We start from the raw sequence: 17,470 nt of genomic DNA on the forward strand, positions 1-17,470 counted from the left end.
TCTCTGATTGGGGCTGTTAATCTGATCCAGTCAGGGAGCCCTGGCTCACAGTTATAAAGAGGAGTGAGCAGATATGCTGCTCAGTCTGGGAGGTGGCTCTGATGAGGCTGTACAGAGTCCAGGATATAATAAAGGGTGATTTGGTGACGGGATACCGGCCTCTGTTTAGTTACTTCAATAGTAAAGAAGTTTTAGTGCATCTGAAAAAGTACATGCTATTGTTCGACTACATTGGACAGTATTTGTATTTTTTTTCCTCTGAATCCAGGTGAATAATTGTTAATTTGACTGAATTAGAATCTGAATTTCACTTAGTAATCTATGCTTGTGACTTTTCAATCTTATTTATTTTAACCATTCATGTGCAAGCCATGTAATGTTGGTTCTGAAAGTTTTCATTTACCTTTCATTCCTGTTCCACCTTCTAACTTAGTGTTCTCTATTCTAGTGCTAGCTGTCTCGTCCAATATTCCACTTTCTTACTGGTAATAGCTAAACCGAGCTACAACCTATCTCACCACTCAAGATCAATTCCTGAGACATTTTTCTCCTATTTGTAGAGAATTGGTCATGAAGAGTGCAGAGAACATGTTTATGACTTTGGACAAAAATCAAACTGAAGCTTAAAGTCACTCACACCATCCCATTGCCAGCTATGGTTCAGTGCGTAGCATCTTCTTTCTTAGACTGAAGATTCAAGCCGCAATCTCGAAACTGAAGTGTGAAAATCTAGGTGAACCTTTCAGTCCAATGCAGTACTGAAGAAGAGCTGCACAGTCGATCATGTTGGTTTTTGAAAGAGATGTTAAGTAAAGGCATTCTCTGCTTTTTAAGGTAGACATAAAAGAGGAGCAAGTGAGTTATTCCGATGTCCTGGCCAATTTCTATCCGTCAATCAACGTTACAAAAAAACCAGATGATCTGATGAATATCACATTCCTATTTGTGGCCATTTGCTGTGTAGAAATTAACCGGCATGTTTCCTACATTAAAACACTGCCCACACTCCACAAGGTGCTGCATTGGCTATAAAACACTCTTTGAGACATCTGTTGGTTGTGAAAAACACCAGAAGTATTCAAATCCATCTTTCCTTTTAACTCTCACACTGGATTAGTCATTGCTATATTTAGATTCATTGCATTTTATCTTTTGCTAATGAAAGTTGCTCATTGATAGTTCATGTTTTCCTTTGTTGCTGTGGTAAGATCAAGTCTGGGTTGTTAACAAAAGGCAGTCCACACTGATGCCAGTGACCTTTTACAAAGTATTAGCTGCCTTTAGGAGATAATAAGAAGGGACATCCCTAGAACTCAACACACTCAGTTCCATGTGATTTGATGCTGTTTTGACATAATTCCTTCCACACAGGCTCAGTAGCCATTATTATAAAGGTACAATGAATACTTAAACTGCAAGAAACTCCCACAAATTCACTATTTCAACAAATATTCAACTCCTGCTACATCCCCCCACCATCCTCTCTTCATGCCACTCTCTTTCCAAGTTACTTTTGCCTGAGACATTAATCTGCAACAGTATTCTCAGAACTCTTGGAAAACGTATTTGTTCCTGTATTGATTTCTTCCAGACAGCATGGAAACAGACCCTTCTGTGCATCTCAGCCATGCCAACCAAGTTTCCCAAATTAAACTAGTCCCACATGCCTGCGTTTGGCCCCTATCTCTCCATATCCTTCCTACTCGTGCACCTTTCCAAATGTCTTTTGGATGTTGTAACTGTACCTGTATCTCCCAATTCCTCTGGGAGTTCAGTCCACACACCCTCTGTGTGTAAATGTTGCCCGTCAGGTCCCTTTTAAATCTTTCTCCTCCCACCTTAAAAAAAAGTCCCCTAGTTTTAAACTCCCTGCCCTGGAGAAAAGACCTTTGGCATTCACCATATCAATGCGCCTCATGATTTTATAAACTTCGATAAGATCACCCCTCAACCTCCTACACCCCTGGGGAAAAAAACTCCCATAACCTTATAATCCTTATAACTCAAACCCCCCTGTCCTGGCAACATCCTGGTAAATACTTTCTGAATTGTCTTCAACTTAATAATGTCCTTCCTGAAGCAGGGCAACAAGAACTGTACACAGTACTCCACAAGTGGCCTCACCAACATCTTGCACAACCTCAACATGATGCTTTATACTCAATGATCTGAGCAACAAAGGCAAGCCTTTGTTAAGTGCCTTCTTAACCAACCTGTCTACCTGTGATGTAACTTTCAAAGAACTATGTACCAGAACCCCCGGGTCTCTCTGTTCAACAACACTACCCAGGACCCTTTCATTAACTGTATAAGTCCTGCCTTGTTCGTTTTAACAAAACACAAACCTCGCATTTATCTGAATTAAATATTATCTACCATTCCTCGGTGCTTTGGCCCAATTGATCAAGATCCTTTTGTAATTTTAGATTACGTTCTTCAGTGTCGATTATACCACCAGTTTTGGCGTCATCGGCAAATTTACTAACAAAGCCTGCTAAATCCCATCCAAATCATTTATCGAAATGACAAATGACAGTGGACCCAGCACCAATTCCTGCAGAACACCATTGGCCACAGACCTCCAAAAAAAAGCCCTCCACCACCACCCTCTGTATCTTTTTGTTATCCAATTGGCAAGCTCTCCCTGAATCCCATGTAATCTAACCTTACTGATCAGTCTACCATGTGGAATAATGTCAAAGGCTTTACTAAAGTCCAGAAAGATAATGTCTACCAGACAGATGGCAGCTTCTCTAACCAGCTGGTTCCTGGTCTTTGACATTGTTATGTTTAGTTAAGCCTATCAGTCTTCACTAATTCATGTGCAGACCTGATCTTAGTACAGTTACTGAACTTGTTTCTGTGGAACACTGCAGCACTCAGGTGCACAATACCTGCAGTAAGAAATCTGCATTTTTACCTGGAATCATTTGATCATACTTAGGAACATAAACGATTTTTGGACTGGATAAAATCCACAATAATCATCAAGTCTGTCTCCTGTTCAATAGATCTCAGCCATGTAAACCACCAAAGTCCTTATTCCCTCCTCTCATTGGAAACTCTTTTCACTAAATTTTGATTACACTGCCCTCCTCAATGTCCTTTCTTATACATTTTCTTACAAACAATTTCCGTAAGATCTTAAGAAATAGAAACAGGGGTAGGCCATTCAGCCCCTCCAGCCTGCTCCACCATTCAGTCCAACCCATTGCTAATCTGACATTTCTCACGTCCACTTTCCTGCCATTTTCCCACAACCCTTTATTTTCCTACTGATCAAGAATCTTTGTATCTCAGCCTTAAACACACAGAAGGACTCTGCCCCTACAGATAGAGTCATAGAGATGTACAGCACAGAAACGGACACTTCGGTCCAACCCGTCCATGCCGACCAGATATCCCAACCCAATCTAATCCCACCTGCCAGCACCCAGCCCATATCCCTCCAAACCCTTCCTATTCACATAGCCATCCAAATGCCTCCTAAATGTTGCAATTGTACTTCTCTGGCAGCTCATTCCATACACGTACCACCCTCTGTGTGAAAAGGTTGCCCCTTAGGTCTCTTTTATATCTTTCCCCTCTCACCCTAAACCTATGCCCTCTAGTTCTGGACTCCCTGATCCCAGGGAAGAGACTTTGTCTATTTTTCCTATCCATGCCCCTCATAAAGGAATTCCAAAGACACTCAACTCTTGGAGAGAAGAAATCCCTCCATACCTCAGTCTTAAGTTTTCACTATTGAATTCTGAGATGATGTTGTCCAGTCTGAGTGTCTCCCATGAGAGGATATGTTCTCGGCATTCACCCTGTCAAACCCCTTGGGAAACCTCGATGTTTCAATGAGATCCCCTCTCATTCTTTTAAACTCCAGTGAGTAGAGTCCCAATCTCTTAGCCTTTGCTCATAAGACAAGTTGTAGTAATGTCCATTTAATAATAATTTATTCAGTATTTTACCATATGTACAATTTAATCAGTAATTTATTCTGTAATCCAAGATGGCAGTGGAGCATGGTGACATTATGCACTTTCCACTGTACCTAGGTAGGAGTGACAATATTAAGTAAATCTAAATCTAAAGCCCTGCATACTGTTATCATTAACTCTGGACCTGGCTTTCACACTCCTGGAGTCTGTTATCAAGTGTGAAGAACTAGATCAAGCACATTGTCAGAGCAAATTACGGCAGAAGCTGGAATCTGTACTGCAAACAACAAATGCTGAAGATCAACCACATTATTAGCTGGAGTTATCTGATTGCAAAACAGTTTAAAAATGCACTCACCAAAAAGCAGTGTGGAATGACCACCACGCTTATTGGACTGGTCCATTATTTGTATTTATTGGCTGCCACATCCTAATGTCAGGTTTCTGTCTGACTCTGCTGCCTCGATCTAATGCTTCTATTCATTTTGCTCTTTACTAAGGCCATTGGTCCTCAAAAACCACTGGAGGAGTTAGGCAGGAAGTCAGCCCAGCGCAGTTCAGGGATCCTAAGCGATGCAAATGATTTGAAAAACAGATCTGCTGGTGAGTAACTCGACTGATTTGTGCGTTCAGTATCAATCTCAGCACTTCTTAACCAGGTGCTCCGGTTTCCTCCCACAGTGATGACAGCGAGAGGCCAGTAACTGGCACTGCCAAAATAGCACCAGATTTTACCACCATTCAACAAAGATGGAAACGAGACGGTGTGGAAAGTGGGTGGGAGATCCACCAATTTCTGTCCTGCATCGCTACCAACTCCGACCTGACTGCAGATACAAAACAACTAAAGGTATAACATCAGGTGAATGAAGTTCCAAGGAATATCGTCCCTACTCCAAGAAAACTCAGTGACTTGCAGAGTACTGACCATTAGCAATGGCTACTTGTTCTCCAGAGAAGACAACTTGGGGGTGTGAACTACCCTTCCCAAATCCCCCTGCACTTGAACACGATGACTGGCAGACAAACTGTGAGATGTTTCTCCAGTCCTGCTGCCTTCCAGTAACTCCCAAGAGTAATATGCACATTTGTTTTAAGCTAGGCCGGGACTTTTTTACTGAAGCGTAGGAGGTTGAAAGGCAACTTGATGGAAGGTTATACATTAACGAGGGGTATAGATAGAGTTAATGGTCAGTGGCTTTTCCCTCGGATGGGGGATTTCAAGACTAGGGAAACCAGTCTTAATGGAAACCAGTGAAGTCAATGGGCTACAACGAATGAGCTAGGAATGGGACTAACTGGTTAGAGGTGCACTGAGATCCATAGTCTCATTCTATGCTTTATCATTCTATGATTGCATCCAAAAATCTGGTGACTTTTCTGACTGCACCTAAGTTGAAAACACACATTCTAGACCTTTTTAAAGAGTGTTCTGCAGAAAACCTAGGGACAACTTTAATAATGTTGAGGAATAGATAGATAATCCCTGACCCTCCACTGTGTAAGACTGGGGAAGTTCTTAATTCTGAGGCCCTAATTAAATGTTCATCATCAGCCTTACACCCAAACCCAATGGAAAGGGCTGTTGGGCAGCAATAGGATCTTCAGTGTAATCCGGTCATTGGTAGGGACCAAATGGAAGAGTTGTTGGCACTGAGGTGAGCACAAAGGCGAAGGGAGGGGTTTGACAGCATTGCAAGAGTGGGGGGGGAGGAGAGGTGTCAATGGCACATAATCCTAGTGTAGGATCTGGTGGACCAACCTGAGAGGAATTCAATGGCAACTTACCTCTTTGGACTTTCTGGCTCCAACTCCTCACTGCCACATGGCGAAACCTCAAAGCCTCCCTGTCTGCCTGGGCCTCACTTGTCATAGACTCATAGAGCACAGAAACACACCAATCGGTCCATGACGAACATAACCCCAAACTAAACTAGTCCCACCCACCTGCTCCTGGCCCAAATTCCTCTGAACCTTTTCTATTTATGTACTTAGCCAGATGTCTTTTAAATGTTGTAATTGTACCCACATCCACCTCGTCCTCAGGAAGTTTGTTCCACACACAAACTACCCTCTGTGTAAACAATTGCCCCTCATGTCTTTTTAAAATCTCTCATCTCTCCCCTTTAACAATGTGCCCCCTAGTCTTGAAATCCCCCATCCGAGGGAAAAGCCACTGACCATTAACTCTATCTATACCCCTCGTTGATGTATAACCTTCCATCAAGTTGCCTCTCAACCTCCTACGCTTCAGTAAAAAAGTCCCAGCCTAGCTTAAAACAAATGTGCACATTACTCTTGGGAGTTACTGGAAGGCAGCAGGACTGGAGAAACATCTCACAGTTTGTCTGCCAGCCATCGTGTTGAAGTGCAGGGGGATTTGGGAAGGGTAGTTCACACCCCCAAGTTGTCTTCTCTGGAGAACAAGTAGCCATTGCTAATGGTCAGTACTCTGCAAGTCACTGAGTTTTCTTGGAGTAGGGACGATATTCCTTGGAACTTCATTCACCTGATGTTATACCTTTAGTTGTTTTGTATCTGCAGTCAGGTCGGAATTGGTAGCGATGCAGGACAGAAATTGGTGGATCTCCCACCCATTTTCCACACCGTCTCGTTTCCATCTTTGTTGAATGGTGGTAAAATCTGGTGCTATTTTGGCAGTGCCAGTTACTGGCCTCTCGCTGTCATCACTGTGGGAGGAAACCGGAGCACCTGGAGGAAACCCAAGCAGATCTGGGGTAAACATGCAAACTCCACACAGACAGTCACCTGAAGCTGGAATTGAATCCAGGTCTCTGGTGCAGTGCTAATCACCGGGCTACGGTGCCAGCCCAGGATGTCAAAGGTTTACAAGAGGGCTTCCAGGGACTTTGGTGACCTGGATAGGTTGGAGAAACTGAGAATGTTCACCTTAGAAAGGAGAGCATTGGGAGGAGCTATGATGGGAAGTTTTAAACATCATACAAAGTTGAAATAGATCAGGAGCAGCTGCTCCCATTGGATTATCAATCACCAGGTACAGGTTTTAGCAACTAACCAAAGGGCAAAAGCTGAAATGAAGAGAAAGCATTTCACATGTTGGCTGATTTGGGTCTGGAACATATTACTAGAGAGGCGTAGTGGAGGCAGATTCAGTCATGGCATTCAGAGGGGCACTGGATCAGCAGCTGAAGTGTAAATGAAATTCTTGGGTTACAGGGAAAAAGACAAGATGAGTGAGACGCTCTAAATTATTGCAGAAATTTACAGTGTGGTGATGAGCCAAATGGCCTCTTTCTGCACTGTAACCATTTGATGACTCCAAAATAAATGTACCTGGTATCTGAACAGTTTCTTTATTTTGTTTTCTGAAATGTTTAGGGCTTGTGAATCAGCTGAATGGATTGAAGGGGAAGGTGGACCAGATTCAGAAGGGTGTGGGTAATGTGAGCAGGCACCTCAGCAAGCCCTGGCGCATTCTGGCACAGTTGCCAAATGGTAAGTGAAGTTAGTCATTGAAACAGGCCACAAAACCAAGTAGGAACTTCTTGGACAATAAATTGAACAATATCCACCAAGAAAGTTTCGGATTATTTATGCAACTCTCTGGAGAATGTGTCTTGAGTGTTTCTCTTCCACTCAGAGAAACATGGAACTATCCAATCACCAGCAATCCTCCCTCCCCTCCATCCCATTGTCATTGGAGTTTTGTGAAATCTGGTTTAGAAACAATTGCAGTGCAGGAAATTTAGATTTTCCCACTCAAGGGTGATAGACCTCATTTGGACTCGATGTACAGATGAGAAATGGGAGGACTCCCTCAGGGACTAGCCCAGTTTTCTTCACTGTGCTCTGCTCTGGGTGACACAAAATGCAACAGCAGTAGTAATATACCTTTATACAGTGTCTTTACTATTGTAAACTTCCCTGTGGTGCATCAGATATAATTTGAGCAAGAGAAGCGACTTAGGGGGATCAGAAAGTCTTATAAAGGTGAATGTTACAGAGGGAAATCAGATTTGGGGCGAAGTCAGCAAAAGACGCAATGGCCAGGAGAGAAAGGAAGGAAATTAAGGATGAGAGACAGAGAGATCTTGAAGAGTTGCTGGAGAAGGTTACAGAGGTGGATAGAATCTCTACAGTGTAGATAGAGGCCATTCAGCCTATCAGGTCTACATTGACCCCCTGAATAACTACCCTCCTCCCCAACTCTGTCTCTGTAACCCTGCATTTATAAAGGCCAATTCACCTAGCCTGCACATTTCTGGACACAATGGGGTAATTTTGCATGGCCAATCGATACATGGACTGTGGGAGGGACCAGAGCACCCTGGCAAACTCCATACAAGCAGTCACCCTGTGAGTGGTGGGTGTCTGGAACGCATTGCCAGCAGAGGTGGTTAGAGGCAGGCACGGTAGGTGCATCTGGACAAATGCATGAGTAGGTGGGGAGCAGAAGGATACAGATGCTTGGGAACTGGGTGACAGGTTTAGACAGTAGATTTGGATCGGCTTCGGCTTGGAGGGCCGAATAACCTGCTCCTGGGCTAAATTTACTTTGTTTCTTTTTTACCCGAGGGCGGATGTAAACCCGGGGTCCCAGGCGCTGTGAGGCAGCAGTGCTACCCACTGAGTCACCGTGCCAAGAGTCAGTGCCTTGGAGGTATTTGAACACAGTGGTGATCGCAAAATGTGAGATGGTTCTGAACAGCAGCATCTCCACTTGTTTCTTGCAGGGACAGATGCTCGATTCCAAGAGGCGAAGGATCGTGCAGTCTCAGCAAACCTGACAGCAGCTGCAACTCTTGCTGAAATTCAGCAGTTCAGTCAGCAGCTGCTGAGCACATCTGGCTCCGTGGCGAGGGTCAATAAAACTGTCAGAGAAACAAATGACCTCATCAGTGACTCAGCGAAGATTGGTAAGTTTGCAGTGAGAAATTGATTAAAGGTCATTTTTGACAAATGCACTTATTTTACATGACTGGACACTTGCAGAGCCAAAACAAACAATCACACATTTACTTTTCTTTTAAAAGAAAGAAAGTCAAAACCATGCTGTCAAATGTTCTGCCACTTTGCTGTCTCACCCCAGAATAATGGAAATCTGGCTTCCAGCTGTAACATGCACAGTGCAGTGACGTTCAGTTCCGCCTGTATTTAAATTTCTGCTCTCTTTCCCGTTTAGCGGCGGCCGCTGGTAAAAAGGTGCAGGAGGTCGAAGTTCAAGCCAACTACCTGCTGGAGAAGCTGAAGCCGCTGAAAGTTCTGGAGGAGAACCTGAACAGAAACTTATCAGAGATAAAGGAATTGATCAGTCAGGCGCGGAAGCAAGCTGCTTCAGTGAGTAGCCAGCCAGGGATGCATTGATGGTGAAGGAAAGGTTAACGGCAGTGGTCACTTGCTTTGGCCCCCAGAAGTGGTTGGTGGGGGTGGGATGTTGTTTTGTTTGTAGCAGCGATGGGGAGTGGGCAGGGAATTGGAGTTGAACGCTACTGGCCATGATTGGTAATAACAGGACCAAAGGACCGAATGGGCTCTTCCTACCTGTGTTTATTATGTTCTTCTACCTTTTTATATTCTGCTAAAGTCACTCATGGCACCATCTCATACTCAACTCAATTCTTGCTCTTGCTTGGAGACACTGCTGTGATGCTGAGGTTTCCTGAACTCTTTGATCTATGACCCAGTAACAACAAGTAAAACCTCAATGCTACTTGCTAACGTGCCTCATAGCCCTTGTTTTCACAGCATTGGTTGTGTTCCTGTATCAGCCTTACTCTTCAACTTGTGCCTAGTTAAAAACATTGTTTCAAACTGCAATCTGTCCTTAGTCTTACCAGGAAATAAGAGGCAGATTAAAGTTTTAGTTCAACATCTTAAGGGCTAGTTTTATTTGCTGAGGAGTTCCCCAAGGCAGTGTCCTAGGCCCAATGACTTCCATCATTTTCTTCATCAATTACTTTCCCTCCATCCTAAGGCCAGAAAGAGGGATGGCCGCTGATGATGTTCAACACCATTTGTGACTTTTCAGATATAGAATTCATTCATGCCCATATGTAACAAGACCTGGATAACATTCAGGTTTGGGTTGACAAGTGGTAAGTAATATTCACATGACCATAAGCGACAGGCATTGAACATCTCCAGCAAGAGACAATCCAATATTTCCCCTTGACATTCAACGGTATTACCCTCGCCAAACGCCCCACTCTCTACCAACAACACAGTTACCAGAAATCTAGCTGGACCAACCATGAAAATACTGTGACTACATGAGCAGGTCAGAGGCTGGGAATCCTACAGTGATTAGTCACATCCCATCTCCCCAAAGCCTGTCCATCTTCCGCAAGGCCCAAGTCAGGAGTGTAATTGAATACTCCCCACTTGGCTGGATGGGTGCAGCTCTAATAACAATCAAGAAGATTAACACCATCCAGGACAAAGCTGCCCACTTGATTGGTACCACATCCACAAACATTCACTCCCTGTAGCACTGATACACACTGCCAACAATGTGTATCATTTGCAAGATACGCTGTAATAGCTTCTCAAAACTCCACCAACGGCACCTTCCAAACCCATGACCTCATAGACTCGTAGAAGTGTACAGCATGGAAACAGACCTTTCAGTCCAACTCCTCCATACCGACCAGATATCCCAACCCAATCTAGTCCCACCTCCAGCATCCGGCCCACATCCCTCCAAATCCTTCCTATTCATATACCCATCCAGATGCCTTTTAAATGTTGCAATTGTACCAGCCTCCACCATTTTCTCTGGCAGCCTCATTCCATACACGTCCCATACACATTTTGAGAGAAAAGGTTGCCCCTTAGGTCTCTTTTATATCTTTCCACTCTCACCCTAAACCTATGCCCTCTAGTTCTGGACTCCCCGACCCCAGGGAAAAAACTTTTACCATTTATCTTATCCATGCCCCCCATGATTTTATAAACCTCTAGAAGGTCACCCATTAGCCTCCAATGCTCCAGGGCAAACAGCCCTATCCTATTCAATCTCTCCCTATATCTCAAATCCTCCAACCTGGCATCCTTGTAAATCTTTTCTGAATCCCTTTAAGTTTCACGACATCTCTCCAAAAGAAAGGAGACCAGAATTGCAAGCTGTATTTCAAAAATGGCCTAACCAATGTCCTGTATAGCCACAATATGACCTCCCAACTCCTGTACTCAATACTCTGACCAATAAAGGAAAGCATACCAAATGCCGCCTTCACTATCCTATCTATCTGTGACTCCGCTTTCAAGGAGCTATGAACCTGCACTCCAAGGTCTCTTTGTTCAGCAACACTCTCGAGGACCTTACCATTAAGTGTATAAGTCCTGCTAAGATTTGCTTCAACCACAAAGAAGGACAAGGGTGTCAAATACGTAGGATTGTGTGCAGGTTTCCCTGCCAGCCATTTACCATCCTGACTTTGAACTATATCCCCATGCACTCCCTGTCACTAGATCATAATCCCTCCATAATGATATTATGGCTGTCCCTACACCACAAGGATTGCAGTGAATCAAGGAGACAGTTCAACATCCCCTTCTCAAACAGGTTAGAGATGGCAGTAATTACAGATGTAGCCAGCAAAGCCTACATCTCCTGAATGGAGAAAACAAAGGCAGAGGAATGCTGTCCAATGGGCTGCCCAGCTCAGGCAGTGTTGTTGGGGGGCAGGTGCGGAGAGAAGGCTTGGCTGCTTGGAGCCAGCAGAGGATGCTGCGTATTTGTCGGGATGGGCAAGTTGGTGATAGAAGGACACACAGACAGGCAACGGGATAGAGTGTTTGATTGAGGTGGGTTCAGGCACAGAGGGACTGAGCCTTGAGCACAATCGATTATAAGAATGGGGACGGGCCAGTAAGCTGCAGTATCTTTTATTTGTCAGGATCACGGTAGCTGTGAGCACTCAAGGCTGTTGTATTCCTGTGGAGTAGGAGCCATATTCTGTGAGGATGATCTAACTGACCGAGAACAGATGAGGTGAACTCTCCTGAGGAGAACTTACTAAACCTCCATGCTTGTGTCCTGGTTGGTCACCCTTGTGCCAATATCAAATCCAGCCATTTTGATACTGATCATGAATTTGATATTTTTCCTCAGATTAAAGTGGCAGTATCAGCCAACTCTGATTGTGTCCGTGCCTACCAACCAGCAGTGACGAGCAGCAACTACAACACTCTGACACTGAATGTGAAAACCTCCGAATCAGAAAACTTGCTCTTCTACCTCGGCAGCAGCACCAGTGTGAGTAACCTGATGTATCTGTTGTTACAAACTGTGGAGTGGCCTTGACTGACCGTTAAAGATTAGATGCCCTCCAGTGTGGAAACAGACCCTTTGGCCCAACAAGTCCCCGCTGACCCTCCGAAGAGTAACCCACCCAGAACCATTCCCCTACTCATGCACCTAACACTATGGGCAGCTTAGCACGGCCAATTCACCTGACCTGCACATCTTTGGACTGTGGGAGGAAACCCACACAGACACGGGGAAAATGTGCAAACTCCACACAGACAGTTGCCGGAGGCTGGAATTGAATCTGGGTCCTTGGCGCTGCGAGGCAGCCGTGCTAACCACTGAGCTACTGTGCCACAGGACTGTCAGACCATTAAAATAGTGAATCAATCGATGCACCTGCAGTGGTGTACGCCCACTGAGGTTTACTTATGCTTCAAATGCTTTGGTACAATGGATGGTAGGTTGCCATGTAAATGAAATGAAACTATTCCCATCCAGGTCAGGAGTTCCATTTCTCTTGTGTGAGAACAGCAGTAGTGTTTAGGTAACAACTAACTTCTCATGATTTGAAGAAGTTCTGTAGGACTACTTCAGGAAGGCAGCATTTCCCATCTTTTGCTAAATGTAGTTTTTGTTATGAGGCATTGTACAAATGTGTCAAGTGAAAATAATTCCGTAAATAATGATGTATCTTCATACAGCACAGAAACAGACCTTTGGTCCAACTCAACCACACCAACCAAGTTTCCCAAACCAAATTGGTCCCATTTGCCTGCTTTTGGCCCATATCCCTCTAAACCTTTCCTATTCATGTACCTGTCCAAGTGTCTTTTAAATGTTGAATTTGTACCTGCATCTATCATTTTCTCTGGCAGTTTATTCCACATACAAACCACCCTCTGTGTGAAAACATTGCCCCTCAGGTCCTTATTAAACCTTTCTACTCTCACCTTAAAAATACTTATGACCACCCCCACCTTCGAGAAAATACCTTTGCTATTCACTTCTCCATACCCCTCATGATTTTATAAAACTCTATAAAGTCACCCCTCAACCTTCTACACTCCTGGGAAAAAAGTCCCAGCCTATCCTTATAAGTCAAACCTTCCAGCCCTGGCAACATCCTGATAAATCTTTTCTGAACCCTCTCCAATTTATTAATATCCTTCCTATAGCAGGATGACCAGAACTGCACACAGTACTTCAGAATAGGCCTCACCAATGTTTTGTACAGCCTCAACATAATATTTCAACTCAGAGTTCTGAGCAATGAAGACAAGCGCGCTAAATGCCTTCTTAACCACACTGTCTACCTGTGACGCAACTTTCAAAGAACTACATACCTGAACTCTTAGATCTCTCTGTTCAACAACACTATCCAGGGCCTTACCATTAACTGTATAAGTCCTGCCCTTGTTGGTTTTACCAAAATACAATAACACGCATTTATCCAATTTCAACTCCATCTGCCCATTGACCCAGTTGATCGAGTTCCATTTGTAATCTTAAGTAACTTTCACTGTCGACTGTACCACCAATTTTGGTGTCATCCGCAAACTGACTGACCATGCCTCCTACATTCTCATCCAAATCATTTAAATAAATGACGAGCAAAAGTGGACCCAGCATCGATAGTCATCACAGGTCTCCAGTCAGAAAAACAACCATGTACCAGCATCCTCTGTCTCCTACCGTCAGGCCAACTTTGTATCTACTAATCAGTCCTTGCCTCTTCAAATGCTTGTAATTCAATTTCTCATAATCCCCTCCAACAACTTCGCCACCACTGATGTCAGACTTACAGGTCTACAGTTCCCAGGCTTCTCCTTACAATCCTTCTAAAATAAAGGCTCTACATTAGCCACCCCCAATCATCTGGCAGCTCAACCATGGCTGTACATGATGCAAACTCCAAAAGCAACACTGGGAATATACCAATGGACTGGTTGCAATGGAGCAAAGTTTTTAAAATGTTTTTCCATTTAGACCTCCCAACATGCTATTAGGTTTTTTTTTGGTTTTTTTGCAGCATTTGTGTGATGCTTTACAGCTAATAGACAATATAGAACTTTACATGCCACTTTCACCATAATGATATAAAGCTCACAGTCTCCCTCTTGCTGAACTCTGTCTTCTTGCAGCACGACATGCTGGGAGAAGTGTACTTCAGTACACTCCAGAGATGCACGTGCCTGTGATTGTGGATACCAAATGTGATAATAAACGTTTCTCACATTCTTCAATATGACATTACTCATGTCTCACCCTTACATTCCAGGAACGATCAGTGGAATCACAGTGTGACAGGGGCAGATCATGTCTTTCCAGATGCTGTGAACCATTACCTTCTGCAGGCACACACTATATTTAGAATATCAACATTTAACAATGCATTTTTTTAATCACACTTTGTAATACTCTTAATGTGTTCCTTTTAATAATGTTCTTAAATTAGTGTGTCCAAAGGTTCTGCAAGGTCTAGGAAACCCTTTACCAATTTTTACACTGACTTTTGAGTCAGATCTTTTGTCTTGAATACTGCGGCTTGTGGTATTTTTCTCGTTCTGCTTCAGATAAAACAAGATTAAAAATGCATTGTTCCATTTAGATCTCATAGTGTCATAGAGATGTACAGCATGGAAACAGACCCTTCGGTCCAATCCGTTCATGCTGACCAGATATCCCGACCCAATCTAGTCCCACCTGCCAGCACCTGGCCCCTATCCCTCCAAACCCTTTCTATTCATATACCCATCCAAATGCCTCTTAAATGTTGCAGTTGTACCAGCCACCACCACATCCTCTGGCAGCTCATTCCATACACGTACCACCCTCTGCGTGAAAACGTTGCCCCTTAGGTCTCTTTTATATCTTTCCCCTCTCACCCTAAACCTATGCCCTCTAGTTCTGGACTCCCCGATCCCAGGGAAAAGACTTTGCCTATTTATCCTATCCATGCCCCTCATTTTTGTAAACCTCTATAAGGTCACCCCTCAGCCTCCGATGCTCCAGGGCAAACAGCCCCAGCCTGTTCAGCCTCTCCCTGTAGCTCAAATCCTCCAACCCTGGCAACATCCTTGTAAATCTTTTCTGAACCCAAAAAGTGGCACCTGAATAGCTTTAATCATCTTCACAAAGAAACGAGGTTGTGCTAAGTCTCTGCCTGTTCCTCAGACTGAATTCCTGGCTGTGGAGATGCGACACGGCAGGGTTGTCTTCCTATGGGATGTGGGCTCTGGCACAACGAGACTGGAATACCCCGATCTTCAAATTAACAACAACAAGTGGTACAGGATTCACGCTGCCAGGCAAGTGGGCATTCCTTCGTCATCTCCCTGCCTGATGCAGGCTGTCGGTCACCTCTAGATTATCCGGAAGTGTTGGAAACCTATTAGAAATAAGAGCAGGGTTGAGACCATGTCAAGCCTGCTCCACCATTCAGTGCAGTTATGGCTTTTTGACTATGGTGGCTTTCAGCTCCTCATTGCTGCCTGCTTCTTATATTTCTTGATTCCCTGAGAGACGCTGCCAGGGCTGTCAGGAATCTTCCTGCATGTGTCCTGAACTAGGGACTTGTCGGGATTAAATGATGGTTTGGGGAGGGGTTGTGGAAGCCAGCCAATTACCCCCTCCTGCCCTGCACTGCTGCTTACCCAGGATTGGCAGCAGTGGGATGACAGGCTTAATTACAGGACACTATAAAGCCCCTTACCTATTCCCAATGCCTTCTTTATTATTTATGAAAGTAATTTTGGGTCACTTACGGAGGGACAGGAGTAGGCTGTTCCGCAGTCTATTTCTTCAGTCGATTGGATGACAGTCAGTCGTTCTCTCAGTTCTGATCACTCGATGGCACCTTCTCCCTGCTAAATCATGCCATCGTAATTTTCAACCCTCCCTCAGGAAATTCTCCACTTTGTGGCAGTGTGTTGCCTCTCATCTTGGAGTACCGTTCCTGGGCAATAGCAGCAGGCTCCCATCTCTCTAAACCGCGATTCAATCAGTCAGACTCAAAGGTGGGGGTCAGGGCAGAGGACAGGGGGTCAGGGCAGAGGACAGGGGGTCAGGGCAGAGGGCTGGGGTCAGAGTAGAGGACAGGGGGGTCAGGCCAGAGGACAGGGGGTCAGGCCAGAGGACAGGGGGTCAGGGCAGAGGACAGGGGGTCAGGGCAGTGGGTGGGGGTCAGGACAGAGGACGGGGGTGAGGCCAGGATCAGGACAGTGGGCAGGAGTCAGGGTGGGGGTCGGGTCTGGCAGAGGGCGAGGGTCTGGGCAGAGGGCGGGGGTCAGGGCCAAGGGTGGGGGTTAGGGCAGGGGTCAGGGCAGTGGACAGGGGTCAGCACAGAGGGTGGGGCTCAGGGCAGGGGTCAGAGCAGTGGACAGGGGGGTGACAGGGCAGGGGTCAGGAGTCATGAGTTAACCTATTTTCCCGGAGGGAGATTCAGCCCCTGATCTTTCACACATATTCTGCTGTGTCTTATGTTCTAATTTAAAACCAGGAACTGAGATGCTACTAACTGCTTACATGTTAACTAACTGAAACACGGTACACTGCAACTGAGCATATTGCTGCAAGAGTTTCAATTCTGTGGCTGAGACTAAACTGGAATTAGATTTTACAAGGTAATTGTGAGGTATGTGTAATTGCAATGTAAATGGAAATTGCCTTTTCCTAGCTGGACAATAAACATTTAACACTAATTATGTTGAGTTTTAAAATCCTTTATTTGTTTGGCTGAACAAAATGTGTTTGGTAGGTTTGGCCGTATGGGTACCTTATCTGTTCAAGAAGTTGGTGCGTCCAGTTTAGACAAGCCAGTGGTAAAGACAGCCTCATCTCCTGGAACCTCCACTGTATTGGATGTGGGCAATACCACACTCGTGTTTGTTGGGGGTCTCTCGAAACAGATGAAGGTCAGTGCATCTTCTCTGATTTCTACTGCTTACAGCTGGCCTCCTCTTGTCTAACGCCTGCGCATTTATTGTCTTTTTGAAATAACATCACTTACCTTTGCAACAGAAAGTAGCGGCTGTGAAGATTACCCACTTCAAAGGTTGTTTGGGTGAAGCCTTCCTGGATGGGAAATCCATCGGCTTGTGGAACTTCCGAGAAAGAGAAGGGAGTTGTAGTGGCTGCTTTGCAAGGTAAAACAGGCCCTATCACTCTTGCTGTTTAAAATCACTTTGGTGAGCATTTCCACCTTCAAAGGTTCATAGTATTACAGAATTGATACAGCACAGGTGGCCATTTGCTCTGTTGTATCCATGCTGGCCCACTGCAACAACAAACTCAGCTTGTCCTTTCC

The 17,470-nt window shown here is 44.7% G+C and overlaps 1 protein-coding gene across 1 annotated transcript in view; it reads left to right on the top strand.

The window, feature by feature from the left end:
* Positions 1-17,470, top strand: part of lama1 (laminin, alpha 1) — a 291,180-nt gene that overhangs the window by 226,237 nt on the left and 47,473 nt on the right. The window contains exons 42-49 of the mRNA XM_072569885.1: positions 4,433-4,535; positions 7,293-7,409; positions 8,648-8,830; positions 9,097-9,251; positions 12,028-12,171; positions 15,340-15,473; positions 16,922-17,078; positions 17,185-17,309. Of these exons, the coding sequence (XP_072425986.1) occupies positions 4,433-4,535; positions 7,293-7,409; positions 8,648-8,830; positions 9,097-9,251; positions 12,028-12,171; positions 15,340-15,473; positions 16,922-17,078; positions 17,185-17,309 (1,118 nt within the window). The remainder of the gene's footprint in view (positions 1-4,432; positions 4,536-7,292; positions 7,410-8,647; positions 8,831-9,096; positions 9,252-12,027; positions 12,172-15,339; positions 15,474-16,921; positions 17,079-17,184; positions 17,310-17,470) is intronic.

Source organism: Chiloscyllium punctatum, chromosome 5 (genome assembly GCF_047496795.1).
Source record: "Chiloscyllium punctatum isolate Juve2018m chromosome 5, sChiPun1.3, whole genome shotgun sequence".
NCBI lineage: Eukaryota > Metazoa > Chordata > Chondrichthyes > Orectolobiformes > Hemiscylliidae > Chiloscyllium > Chiloscyllium punctatum.